Genomic DNA, 14,676 nt, shown 5'->3' on the forward strand with positions numbered 1-14,676 from the left:
TTGATATTTATCCCATCTGGAGCCTGAAGAAATCTCTGGAGCAACTTTTAAAAAGTCTGGGGTTTTATTTTATTTCATTTTATTTTTAAAGCCATTGAATCGGAACCATCATCGCAAAACACAAAGGGGGGAGGAAAAAAAAAAATAAAAATCCAAACCCAGCCCAAACCCCAGAGCGGTTTGAAGAGGAGATTAAAAAGAAATAAATTGGAACTCCTGCAAGAGTTCACGTTTGGAAATAATCAATGGCTGGAAAATTGGATCGGGGCTCTGGACGGGAGCCCGGCCCCGCTCGCCGATCCTGGCAGGATTTGGGGGAGCAAAAAATCAAATCACGACCAAACATTTCTCGTCACTTTGACCTTTTATTTCGTTTTTCGCCCCAAATCTCCGCTCGGCTCCCGGGGCAGAGGGGTTGGGGCGCGGGGGTTCCTCGGCCGGTGCCGAGTTTGGGTTTTGTCGGTGGAATTTGGGTTTTCCAGCGCAGTTTTGGGGATCCTTTGAACGGGTCCTGGCAGGGGAACAGAGAGCGCGGCCCTGGCGCCGCTGCCGGGGCGGGGGAGTCCAGAGCTGGGGGTTTGTGGGTTTTGGGGGGGATGTGGGGGAAATCCAGACTCAGGGGGTTGTAGGATCAGGTTTGGGGTGGATGTGAGCGATTCCAGACTCAGGGATTTTGTAGGATCCATTTTTGGGGTGGAGGGAGTCCAGAGCTGGGGGGTTTGTAGGTTTTGGGGTGGATATGGGGGAAATCCAGACTCGGGGGTTCTGTGGGATCAGGTTTGGGGTGGATGGGGCGACCCAGACCCAAGGAGTTTGTAGGATCAGGTTTGGGGTGGATGGGAGCAATCCCAGACCCTTGGATCCGGTTTTGGGGAGAGATTTTGGGGCGATTCCAGGCCCGGGGGTCTCATAGATCCCTTTGGAGAGTGGATGTGGGGGAGTCCAGACTTGGATGGTTCTGTGGGATCAGGTTTGGGGTGGATGGGGCAATTCCAGACTCAGGGATTTTGTAGGATCAGGTTTTGGGGTGGATGGGAACGATTCCAGACCCGGGAGGACTCTTGGATCCGTTTTTGGGGAGAGATTTCTGGGTTTTGTTTGATCAGGTTTTGGGGTGGATGTGGGGGAGTCCAGACTTGGGGGTTTGTAGGATCAGGTTTGGGGTGGATGTAGGAGATTCCAGATTCAGGGATTTTGTAGGATCCAATTCTGGGGTGGACGGGGCAATTCCAGACTCAGGGAGTTTGTAGGATCAGGTTTGGAGTGGATGGGGCGATTGTGGACCCTTGGATCCAGTTTTGGGGAGATTCCAGGCCCGGGGGTCTCGTAGATCCCTTTGGGGTCGATGTGGGAGATTCCAGACTCAGAGATTTTGTAGGATCCATTTTTGGGGTGGATGGGGCGATTCCAGACCCTTGGATCCGGTTTTGGGGAGAGATTTTGGGGTGATTCCAGGCCCGGGGGTCTTGTAGATCCCTTTGGAGAGTGGATGTGGGGGAGTCCAGACTTGGATGGTTCTGTGGGATCAGGTTTGGGGTGGATGTTGGAGATTCCAGACTCAGAGATTTTGTAGGATCCAATTCTGGGGTGGATGGGGCAATTCCAGACTCAGGGATTTTGTAGGATCCATTTTGGGGTGGATGGGAGCGATTCCAGACCCTTGGATGCAGTTTTGGGGAGAGATTTTGGGGCGATTCCAGGCCCGGGGGTCTCGTAGATCCCTTTGGGGTGAATGTGGGGGAGTCCAGACCCAGGGGCTGTAGGATCCGTTTTTGGGGTGGGTTGGGCGATTCCAGTCCCTTGGATCTGGTTTTGGGGAGAGATTTTGGGGTTTTGGGGTGGATGGGGCGATTCCAGACTCGGGGGGTCTCTTGGATCCATTTTGGGGTGGATGGAGCGATTCCAGAGCCAGGGTTCTGCTGGATCCGGTTTCAGGGAGAGGTTTTGGGGTGGTTCCAGAACCAGGGGTCTCGCAGATCCCTTTGGGGTGGATGTGGGGGATTCATGACCTGGGGGTTCCCTTGGATCCATTTTGGGGTCCCTCCACCCCATCCACAAATCCATTCCTGGATCTGTCCATGGATCCATCCATCATCCATCCATCCATCCATCCATCCATCCATCCATCCATCCATCCATCCATCCATCATCCATCCATCCATCCATCCATCCATCCATCCATCATCCATCATCCATCCATCCATCCATCATCCATCCATCCATCCATCATCCATCCATCCATCCATCCATCCATCCATCCATCCATCCATCCATCATCCATCCATCCATCATCCATCCATCCATCCATCCATCCATCCATCCATCCATCCATCCATCCATCATCCATCCATCCATCCATCCATCCATCCATCCATCCATCCATCCATCCATCATCCATCCATCCATCCATCATCCATCCATCCATCCATCATCCATCCATCCATCCATCCATCCATCCATCCATCCATCCATCCATCCATCATCCATCCATCATCCATCCCTCCATCATCCATCCATCATCCATCCATCCATCCATCCATCCATCCATCCATCCATCCATCCATCCATCCATCCATCCATCCATCCATCCATCCATCCATCATCCATCCATCATCCATCCATCCATCCATCCATCCATCCATCCATCCATCCATCCATCATCCATCCATCCATCCATCCATCATCCATCCATCCATCATCCATCCATCATCCATCCATCCATCCATCCATCCATCCATCCATCCATCCATCCATCATCCATCCATCCATCATCCATCCATCCATCCATCCATCCATCCATCCATCCATCCATCCATCATCCATCCATCCATCCATCCATCCATCCATCCATCATCCATCATCCATCCATCCATCCATCATCCATCCATCCATCATCCATCCATCCATCCATCATCCATCATCCATCCATCCATCCATCCATCCATCCATCCATCCATCCATCCATCCATCCATCCATCCATCATCCATCCATCCATCCATCCATCCATCCATCCATCCATCCATCCATCCATCCATCATCCATCCATCCATCATCCATCCATCCATCCATCCATCATCCATCCATCCATCCATCCATCCATCATCCATCCATCCATCATCCATCATCCATCCATCATCCATCCATCCATCCATCCATCCATCATCCATCCATCCATCCATCCATCATCCATCCATCCATCCATCCATCCATCCATCCATCCATCCATCCATCCATCCATCCATCCATCCATCATCCATCCCTCCATCCATCCATCCATCATCCATCCATCCATCCATCATCCATCCATTGTCAGTCTGTCCGTCTGTCCCTGCTCTCTGTGGCTCCCAGGGCCAGGAGGGCAGACACAGTTTTGGGTGGAATCAGCCGGATTTTGTCCCTTTTACCCACAGATGTGCCCTGCTGAAGGTTCCTGTCCCATCCCTGTCCCTGTCCCATCCCTGTCCTGTCCCTGTCCCTGTCCCTGTCCCTGTCCCTGTCCCATCCCTGTCCCTGTCCCTGTCCCTGTCCCTGTCCCTGTCCCTGTCACTGTCCTGTCCCTGTCCCTGTCCCTGTCCCATCCCTGTCCCTGTCCCTGTCCCTGTCCCTGTCACTGTCCTGTCCCTGTCCCTGTCCCTGTCCCTGTCCCTGTCCCATCACTGTCCCTGTCCTGTCCCTGTCCCTGTCCCTGTCACTGTCCCTGTCCTGGTCCCTGTCCCTGTCCCTGTCCCTGTCCCTGTCCCTGTCCCATCCCTGTCCTGTCCCTGTCCCTGTCCCTGTCCCATCCCGTCCCTGTCCCTGTCCCTGTCCCTGTCCCTGTCCCTGTCCCTGTCCCATCCCTGTCCCTGTCCCTGTCCCTGTCCCTGTCCCTGTCCCTGTCCCATCCCTGTCCTGTCCCTGTCCCTGTCCCTGTCCCTGTCCCTGTCCCTGTCCCTGTCCCTGTCCCTGTCCCATCCCTGTCCCATCCCTGTCCCTGTCCCTGTCCGTCATTCCCGGTGAGGACAGACGGATCCATCCTGGGAAAGGCTCCGAGGGTCCCCTGGGCAGTGACACCGCAGGGGACAGAGGGAACCCGGAATGGGCTGGGAATGGACTGGGATTGGACTGGGGATGAACTGGGATTGGACTGGGAATGGACTGGGATTGGACTGGGATTGGACTGGGGATGAACTGGGATTGGACTGGGAATGGACTGGGAATGGACTGGGATTGGACTGGGATGAACTGGGAATGGACTGGGATTGGACTGGGGATGGACTGGGAATGGACTGGGAATGGACTGGGAATGGACTGGGATGGATGGGGAATGAACTGGGAATGAGCTGGGAATGGACTGGGATTGGACTGGGAATGGGCTGGGATTGGACTGGGGATGGATTGGGAATGGACTGGGAATGGACTGGGAATGGACTGGGATTGGACTGGGAATGGACTGGGATTGGACTGGGATTGGACTGGGAATGGACTGGGAATGGATTGGGATTGGACTGGGAATGGACTGGGGATGGACTGGGCCCTAACAGGGAATGAACTGGGATTGAACTGGGAATGAGCTGGGGCCGGACTGGGGCTGCAGAGCCCTGAGCTCCCTCCCTGTTGGTGTCGCTGTCCCTGTCCCCCGCCGTGTCCCCGCTGCTGTCCCCGCCGTGTCCCGGCCGCGTCCCCTCCCCTGTCGGTGCCAGGGACGGGCACGGGGAGCAGGAGGGGACAAAGTCCGCCCGGTGTCACCGCCCGGTGCCGCTTGTGCCTCCGGATGGCGGGGAGGGGACGGGGAGGGGACCGGGACAGGGAGGGGACAGGGATGGGGACAGGGATGGGACAGGGGCAGGGATGGGGACAAGGACAGGGACAGGGACAGGGATGGGACAGGGATGGGGACAAGGACAGGGACAGGGATGGGGACAGGGACAGGGATGGGACAGGGACAGGGATGGGACAGGGATGGGGACAGGGATGGGGATGGGACAGGGATGGGGACAAGGACAGGGACAGGGATGGGACAGGGATGGGGACAGGGATGGGACAGGGATGGGGATGGGACAGGGATGGGGACAAGGACAGGGACAGGGATGGGACAGGGATGGGACAGGGACAGGGATGGGGACAAGGACAGGGACAGGGATGGGACAGGGATGGGGACAGGGATGGGGATGGGACAGGGATGGGGACAAGGACAGGGAGGCTCGGGGGTCTCTCCGTTCCCTCCTTGGGGTGCAGCCAGGTTTGGGAGCCCTGGGGGCCCGGGGGCTCCGAGGATGCCCTAAAAATGCCCCCAAAGTGCCTCAAAAATGTCCCCAAAATTCCCCCAAAAGTGCTCAAAAAATGCCCCCAAAGTGCCTCAAAAATGCCCCCAAAACTTCCCTAAAAAGGCCCCAAAAGGCTCAAAAAATGCCCCCAAAAAAGTGCTCAAAAATGCCCTGAAAGCGGCCCCGAAGTGCCCCAAAATTGCCCCAAAAATGCCCCAAAAATGCCCCAAAGGCTCCGTGGGTTTCAGGATTTTCAGGATTTCTGGCGCCACCCGACGCCCGAACTCAGGATTATTTCATTATTGCATTATTTATTTCATTATTTCGTTATTTCATTCCTTCATTTTTCATTCATTATTTAATTCTTTCATTATTTTGCTTTCATTTTCTTCTTTTTTTTTTAAATTTTTTCTTCTTCCTGACAAGAAGAAGGGAATGGGATCTAACGGGATCTGCTTGGAAAACTCCAAATTTTCCTTCTGGGATCATTCCCGGACCTTTCCCATCCCATTTCTTCCCAATTTATTATAAATAGAAACAATTAATAAATGGAAATAAAGTAGAAAAGAAATAAATAAGAAATATAATATATATATAATTATATATACATATATATTAAAATAAATATAAATAATAACATAAATAATAAAATAAATAATATTATTTTAATATACATTATTTTAATATATATTATTTTGATATATATTATTTTAATATATAGTCTATAATATTTATTATATTATAGTCTATAATATTTATTATATATATAAAATATATTTATATATATTATAGAAATATTTCTATAATAAATAGAAAAAACAATATAAAAATAAATAGAAATAGAAATGTGAATGAATAGAAACATATACAATGATATTATCAAAATAAATATAAGGTTAAAGAAATAAAATTAATAAATATATTTGTTTATATAAATATATCGGTATAAAATAAATATAGATATATAATATACAAAATATATATTTGTATATTTATATTAAAATATATTTTTATAGATTGTAAATAAATTATTAATTATAAATACTAATAAAAATAAATTACAAATTGAGATAATATATAGAAATAAAGAGAAGTAAAATAAAAACTAATAAAATAAATATAGACACATTATAAAACTAAATATAAAATAAAAACGTGAAAAATAATAAACAAAGCTCAATTTCCTTCCCCCAGGTGCCCAATAATTCAGAGGAGAGCCCAAAATGTTCATTTTTGGCAGCAGATTTGTGTGCAGCCGTGGAGCCAAGGCTGCGGCTCCTTCCCAAGGATTTTGCTGACAATAAATTGAATTTCGTGCCCCGTTTGTCCCTGGCTGACGATGAATGGAATCGCTGACGATAAATGGAATCGCTGATGATAAATGGAATCGCTGACGATGAATGGAATCGCTGACAATAAATGGAATCGCTGACGATGAATCGAATCCCTGACCGTAATTTCAGTTCCGCGTCCCGTTTGTCACCGCGGGCCCTTCCCGGAGCAGCCCCGGAGGCTTCACCCCAACGGCAGGGACGGGAACGCCGCGGCTTGGGGCAGTTGGGGGATTTGGGGGATTTGGGGGATTTGGGGGATTTTGGGGGAATTGGGGGATTTGGGGGCTTTGGGGGATTTGGGGAATTGGGGGATTTGGGGGCTTTGGGGATTTGGGGGCTTTGGGGGATTTGGGGGAATTGGGGGAATTGGGGGATTTTGGGGGATTTTGGGGGATTTTGGGGCTTTGCCCTGGGCTGATGGATGGAGGGGACCCGGAGGGGAAATCGGAATTGTCGGGGATGTTCGCGTTGGGCTCCGGGTTTGGGAGCGGCGCTGCCCGGCCCCGTGTCTGTCTGTCTGTCTGTCCTGTTCACATTCCTGCTGTCTGTCTGTCTGTTCCAGTGTCTGTCTCTCTGTCCCGGTGTCTGTCTGTCTGTCCGTCTGTCTGTCCCATTCCCGCTGTCTGTCCCGTTCCCAGTGTCTGTCTGTCTGTCTGTCCCATTCCCCACTGTCTGTCTGTCTGTCTATCTGTCCCGCTGTCTGTCTGTCTGTCTGTCCCGTTCCCGCTGTCTGTCTGTCTGTCCCGTTCCCCTCTGTCTGTCTGTCTGTCTGTCCCGTTCCTGCTGTCTGTCTGTCTGTCTGTCCGTCCCGGTGTCTGTCTGTCCGTCCGTCCGTCCGTCCCGGTGTCTGTCCCCCTCTGCCGGCCGAGCCGGGACATTCCCGTGCAAACGGAAGGAGAGGCCGGCAGCGGCAGCGGGACGGGGAATCCAAACTAAAAAATCAAAATGACAGCAGCGTGAAAAGGACGCGATACAGCGGGACACAGCGGGACACAGCGGGACACAGCGGGACACAGCGGGACACAGCGGGACACAGCGCAGTACAACGTCATATAAACAACACACAGACGCAAAGAATGATAATAACAACGCCAATGATAAGAATAACACCAATAAAATTAAAATTGAAATTCAAAGACTAAAAGTGATAACAATGCCATTTAGCATTTTAACCCTTTATTCTTCAACCCTTTATCCTTCAACCCTTTATCCTTTAACCCTTTCCCTCCCGGCGGTGCCGCCATCTTTCCCGCGGGGGGCGGAGCCCTGACTGCACGCGGCGCGCTCGATGACGTCACGCGTCGCGCCCGATGACGCCGAGCGTCGCGCTCGATGACGTTTACGCGGCGCGCTGGAGGCGTCACGCGTCGCGCCCGATGACGCAGCCCGTCGCGCCCGATGACGTGTCCGCCGCGGCGGCGGCGGCGGCGGGGCCGGGATGCACCGGCGGGGGGTGGGGGCGGGGGCGATCGCCCGGAGGAAACTGACGGAGGTCACCGGGAATGGGAACGGGACAGGGAACGGGACAGGGCTGGGAACGGGACAGGGGGACAGCGGGGCAGACCGGGGACACACCGGGGAACGGGGGCGCAGCGGGGCCCGGGAGGGGTCGGGGCTCGGTCCGGGGGGTGGCAGCTCTGAGGGGACCCCCAGAGCCGGGCTCGGGTTCGGAGCCCGCGGGGAGAAACTGCGGCAGCGCCACGGGCGGGACCGGTCCGGGTCGGGATCCTCGGGCTTCGGGATTGTCCCGGTTCGGGGCTGTCCCGGTCCGGTTCGGGATTATCCCGGCTCGGGGCTGTCCCGGCCCGGCCGTGCCCTCACGGTGTCTCTCCCCAGGCCAAGTACAAGGAGCGCGGCACGGTCCTGGCTGAGGATCAGCTGGCGCAGGTGGGCAATCCCTCCGCGGGCCCGGGGTCCCCTCCCCGTGCGCGTCCCTGTCCCCATCCCGGTGTCCCGTGTCTGCCCGTCTGTCTGCCTGTCTGTCTGTCCGTGTGCCCCAGATGTCGAAGCAGCTGGAGACGTTCCGGACCCACCTGCAGGCCTTTGCCAGCAAGCACAAGCAGGAGATCCGGCGCAGCCCCGAGTTCCGGCTGCAGTTCCAGCACATGTGCGCCGCCATCGGCGTCGACCCGCTGGCCTGTGAGCAGGGGCGGGGGACAGGGACAGACGGACAGACACGGGGACAATGAGGGGACAGACAGGGGGATAACGGGAGGGGGCAAAGTGGGACAATGAGGGGGGGAATGGGGGAATAATGGGGGGATAATGGTGGGGGACAACAGGGGGCAACAGGGGGGACAATAGAGGACAGGAGGGGGATGGCAGGGGGACAGGGACAGACAGGGGGACAATGAGGGGACAGACAGGGGGATAACAGGGGGGGACAATGGGGGGAATAACGGGGGAATAATGGGGGGACAGCAGGGGGACAATGAGGGGGGGAATGGGGGATAATGGTGGGGGACAACAGGAGGGACAATAGGGGACAGGAGGGGGATGACAGGGGACAGACAGGGGGACAGGGACAGGGGACAGACAGGGGGATAATGGGGAGACAACAGGGGAACAACGGGGGGACAGCAGGGGACAATGGGGGCACAGTGGTGGGGACAAGGGGGAACAGGAGGGGGACAATGGCAGGGCAATGGGGGGACAATGGGGGGCACAGAGCCCACCCAGTGTCCCGGGGGGCTCGGGGGTCCCCTATCCGAGCCCTGTCCCTGTCCCTGCCCTGCCCCCCCCAGCTGGGAAGGGCTTCTGGGCCGAGGTGCTCGGGGTCGGAGACTTCTACTACGAGCTGGGGGTGCAGATCATCGAGGTGTGCCTGGCACTGCGGCACCGCAACGGAGGTGGGCACCGGGCTGGGCACCGGGCTGGGCACCGGGCTGGGCACCGGGGAGCCATCATCACTGATCCCAGAGATCCATCTGCCCTGATATCAGGGATCCACCAATGCCAAAGATCCGCTGATCCCCGTGCCCTGATCCCAGAGATCCCCTGATCAAAGAGAGCCACTGAGCCAGGGATCCATTCCCTGAGCCCAGGGATCCATCATCCCTGATCCCAAAGATCCACTGAGCCAGGGATCCATTCCCTGAGCCCAGGGATCCATCATCCCCGATCCCAAAGATCCACGGAGCCAGGGATCCATTCCCATCATCCCTGATCCCAAAGATCCACTGAGCCAGGGATCCATTCCCTGACCCCAGGGATCCATTCCCATCATCCCTGATCCCAAAGATCCACGGAGCCAGGGATCCATCATCCCCGATCCCAAAGATCCACTGAGCCAGGGATCCATTCCCATCATCCCCGATCCCAAAGAGCCACTGAGCCAGGGATCCATTCCCTGAGCCCAGGGATCCATCATCCCCGATCCCAAAGATCCACTGAGCCAGGGATCCATTCCCTGAGCCCAGGGATCCATCATCCCCGATCCCAAAGATCCACGGAGCCAGGGATCCATTCCCTGACCCCAGGGATCCATCATCCCCGATCCCAAAGATCCACTGAGCCAGGGATCCATCATCCCCGATCCCAAAGATCCACGGAGCCAGGGATCTGCCGTTCTCTGATCCCGGGGATCCCCGCCCGGTCCCGTCACTCTGTGGGAGCAGGGAACAATCCGAGGGATCCCGGCCATCTCCAGAGGGTCAGGATTCCCAGCGGGGATGTTCTTCATCCCAAAAGAGCAATTCACACTGGGAACGGGGGTGAACAACAGAAAACCCATAAACCCCATAAATCCCCAAAAAAAAGCCTAAAAAAATCTGCTAATAAATCGCAGAAAAAATCCCCAAAAAAATGCCATTAAAAATTCCCCAAAAATTCCATTAAAATCCCCAAAATAATAAAAAATTGCCATAAAAATAAAAAAAAAATCCCCTTAAAATCCCCCCAAAAAACCCCCTAAAAATCCAAAAAAAATCCCCCCAAAAAATCCCACGAAAATCTCCAAAAAATCCCATGAAGCCCCCTGAGATCCCCGCCTGGGCTCGTGCTGCAGGGCTGATCCCGCTGGAGGAGCTGCAGCTGCAGGTGCTCAAGGGCCGCGGCAAATTCGCGCAGGACGTCAGCGCGTGAGTGGGGCGGGAACCCCCCAAAATCCCTCAGGAACCCCCCAAAATTACCCCAGGAATCCCTCAGGAACCCCCTGGGAACCCTTCAGGAACCCCTCAGGAATCCCTGGGGTCCCCGGGGCCGCAGTTCCAGCTGTTGCAGCTGTTCCAGCCCGGAGCCACAGCTGCACCCAGGGCTCTGCTCCTGCCCGGGATGGGTTTCCCCTAAAATCAAACCCCAGGGTGGTTTTCCCCTAAAAGCCCAACATCTGTCTGTCCAGATCTGGGGTGTCAGTCTGTCTGTCTGTGTGTCTGTCTGTCTGTCCGTCCGTCCCAGGGAGGACCTGCTGCAGGTGAAGGTGCTGGGCAGCGGGTTTGGGGTGTGAGTCTGTCTGTCTGTCTGTCTGTCCAGATCTGGGGTGTCAGTCTGTGTGTCTGTCTGTCTGTCTGTCTGTCCAGATCTGGGTGTCAGTCAGTCTGTGTGTCTGTCTGTCTGTCCTGATCTGGGGTGTCAGTCTGTGTGTCTGTCTGTCTGTCCTGATCTGGGGTGTCAGTCTGTGTGTCTGTCTGTCTGTCTGTCCTGATCTGGGGTGTCAGTCAGTCTGTGTGTCTGTCTGTCTGTCCTGATCTGGGGTGTCAGTCTGTCTGACTGAAGGTGCTGGGCAGCGGCTTCGGGATCATCCCCGTGGGGGGGACGGTGCTGGTGCAGTCGGTGCCGGCCGAGCTGAGCATGGACCACACGGTGGTGCTGCAGCTGGCCGAGGTGGGGAACTGGGATAAACTGGGATAAACTGGGATTGGGAATGGACCACACGGTGGTGCTGCAGCTGGCCGAGGTGGGGAAACTGGGATAGACTGGGATAAACTTGGGAAAACATGGACCACACGGTGTGCTGCAGCTGGCCGAGGTGGGGAACTAAACTGGGATTAAACTGGGATAAACTGGGATTGGGAATGGCTGAGCATTGACCACACAGTGGTGCTGCAGCTGGCCGAGGTGGGGAACTAAACTGGGATAGACTGGGATAAACTGGAAAACATGGACCACACGGTGGTGCTGCAGCTGGCCGAGGTGGGGAAACTGGGATAGACTGGGATAGACTGGGATAAACTGGGAAAACATGGACCACACGGTGGTGCTGCAGCTGGCCGAGGTGGGGATAAACAACTGGGATAGACTGGGATAAACTGGGATTGGGAATGGGCCACACGGTGGTGCTGCAGCTGGCCGAGGTGGGGATCAAACTGGGATAAACTGGGATTGAACTGGGATAAACTGGGAATAGGATTGGGAAAACATGGAGCACACCGTGGTGCTGCAGCTGGCTGAACATGGGATAAACTGGGAATACTGGGAATGGCTGGGCATGGAGCACACTGCGGCCCTGCAGTGGAGCCCTGAGGGATTTTCCCTGATTTTTCCTGATTTTTCCCGTTTTTTTTTTCCCCCAGAAAAAGGGATTTGTGACAGTCAGCGAGATCCGGGACAGCCTCAAGTGGGAGACGGAGGAGGGCGAAGCAGGTGCTGGTAGGTGGACTGGGAACACTGGGAATGGAACTGGGAACACTGGGAAAATGGGAACAGCAACGGCAACTCAGCGCATCCCAGTCCATCCCCAGTCATTCCCAGTGGCAGTTCCATTCCAATCCCGTTTTTCCCATTTTTCCCCATTTTTTCCTGTTTTTCCCTGCAGGATCACCTGCTGAAGGAGGGCATGGCCTGGCTGGCTCCCAGTCCCATTCCCAATCCCGTTTTCCCCATTTTTCCCACTCCAGGATCACCTGCTGAAGGAGGGCATGGCCTGGCTGGTTCCCAATGCCATTATTCCCATTCCCAATCCCGTTTTTCCCCATTTTTTCCCATTTTTCCCCACTCAGGATCACCTGCTGAAGGAGGGCATGGCCTGGCTGGACGCGCAGGCTCCGGCCGAGCCGCAGTTCTGGCTCCCCGCGCTCTTCTCGGAGCTGCACGGGCAGGACGGCGCGGCCGGGACCTGAGACCCTCGGAACCCCGGCTGGAATAACCCTGGGACACCCGGGAATGACCCCGGGACACCCGGAATGACCCCGGAGACCCTCGGAATCCCAGCTGGAATAACCCCAGGATCCGTGGGAATCCCTCCTGGAACCCTCAGGAATCCTGGCTGGAATCCCCTCTGGAGTCCCTCCAGGATCTTCAGGGATCTCCCCTTTAATCCCTCCTGGGAATCTGGGAATTCCTCCTCGAGTCCTTCGGAATCCCGGCTGGAATTCCCACCCAGGATCCGTGGGAATCCCTTCTGGAATCCTCAGGAATCCTGGCTGGAATCCCCTCTGGAGTCCTTGGAAATCCACCCTGGGATCCTCAGGAATCCCTACTGGATCCTCAGGAATCTCTCCTTGAATCCCCCCTGGAATCCTTGGGAATCTCTCCTGGGATCCCTTTGGGAATCCTTGGGAATCTCCCCTTGGATCCCCCTGGAATCTTTGGGAATCCCTCCTGGGATCCCTCTGGGAATCCTTGGGAATCCCTCCTGGGGACAGCAGGACTGGGAGTAATAAAAGCTTTGTACAAAAATTCCTGAGTTTGGGAATTTCTGCGGGATGGACCCTGCTGGAATCGCTGCCTGCTTTGGGTGAAATGCCCCAGATTGGGGAAAAGGAGGAAAAGGAGCTGAGAGGGCGGAGCCTCAGAGGGGGGTTTGCGGCGGGAAATGGGATTTTGGCACTGGGAAAACTGGGAGTGCTGCCCCGGGGTGTCGTCGTGATTCCATAAGAATCCCCACCGAGGAACAGCACAGGCTCCGTTCTGCCAAAAACAAAACTTTATTGCACAAAGAAAAAAACCCCCCCCCCCAAAAAAAAAAAAAAAACAAACCAGAAACCCTCCCCCCCCAAAAAAAAACAAACCCCAAACCAAAAAAAAAAAAAAAATCACGGGAATAATTGGAATAATTGAATTCTTCTGTACAACAGAAACCAGCAGGGATCTGCCAGGGCCTCGTGTGCAGTGCTGGTTCCAGCTCCGTTCCAGCCCCACAAATTCCGTTTGCCCAAAGGTCCAGCAAGGGCTGGGGACACCACAGGGACACCCCACAGGGTGGGACACGGAATTCCCAGCGCCGGGAATGCTGGAAAAGCTCCCAGGGGACAGAGGGGACAGGAGGAGGTGGCACCGTCCCCTCCCCGGGGTGGCAGCTCAGCCTCCCCTCAAGGTTAAACCCAAACCAGCCCCGAATTGGGAAAAGAGAGGGGAAACAATTCCCCAGGTTTTGGGAAAAGCACAGAAATTCCTCATTTCACACCTGGAAAATTCCCCATTTCCAACCAGGAAAATTCCCCATTTTTCTACCACGGAAATTCTCATTTCCCACCACGGGAATTTCCCTCATTTCCCACCACGGAAATTTCCCATTTCCAACGAGGAAAGTTCCCCATTTCCCAGCAGGAAAATCCCATTTCCTACCAGGAAAATTCCTCATTTCCCACCAGGGAAAATTCCCACCTGGAAATTCCCATTTCCCACCAGGGAAATTCCCCATTTACAACCAGGAAAATTCCTCATTCCCACCATGGAAATTCCCCATTTCCAGCAGGAAGATTCCCATTTCAAACCAGGAAAATTCCCCATTTTCTACCTGGAAAATTCCCAGTTTCCTACCAGGGAAATCCACATTTCCAACCAAGTAAATTCCTCATTTCCCACCACGGAAATTCCCATTTCCCACCAGGGAATTTCCAACCAGGGAAATTCCCATTTCCACCAGGGACACTCCCCATTTCCAACCAGGAAAATTCCTCATTTCCCACCAGGAAAACTCCCTGTTTCCAACCAGAAAATTACCCATTTCCAGCCAGGAAAATTCCCCATTCCCAACCAGGAAAATTCCCCATTTCCCACCTGAGAAATTCCCCATTTTCCACCAGAAAATCCCCCATTTCCAGCCAGGAAAATTCCTCATTTCCCACCAGGAAAATTCCTCATTTCCCACCAGGAAAATTCCCCATTTCCCACCTTCCTGCTGCTGCTGCAATCCCGAATCCTCCCGGGGGATTTGGGG

The 14,676-nt window shown here is 54.2% G+C and overlaps 1 protein-coding gene across 1 annotated transcript; it reads left to right on the forward strand.

The window, feature by feature from the left end:
• The first annotated feature begins 8,004 nt into the window (after positions 1–8,004).
• LOC134430981 (vacuolar-sorting protein SNF8-like) lies at positions 8,005–13,193 on the forward strand. Its single transcript, XM_063178898.1, is given in 10 exon segments — positions 8,005–8,070; positions 8,415–8,465; positions 8,579–8,717; positions 9,323–9,427; positions 10,585–10,657; positions 10,974–10,989; positions 11,277–11,399; positions 12,089–12,145; positions 12,147–12,164; positions 12,515–13,193. Coding segments are annotated over 10 exon segments (756 nt in total). The 5' UTR covers positions 8,005–8,016; the 3' UTR covers positions 12,635–13,193.
• Positions 13,194–14,676: the final 1,483 nt, after the last annotated feature.

Source organism: Melospiza melodia, chromosome 30 (genome assembly GCF_035770615.1).
Source record: "Melospiza melodia melodia isolate bMelMel2 chromosome 30, bMelMel2.pri, whole genome shotgun sequence".
NCBI lineage: Eukaryota > Metazoa > Chordata > Aves > Passeriformes > Passerellidae > Melospiza > Melospiza melodia.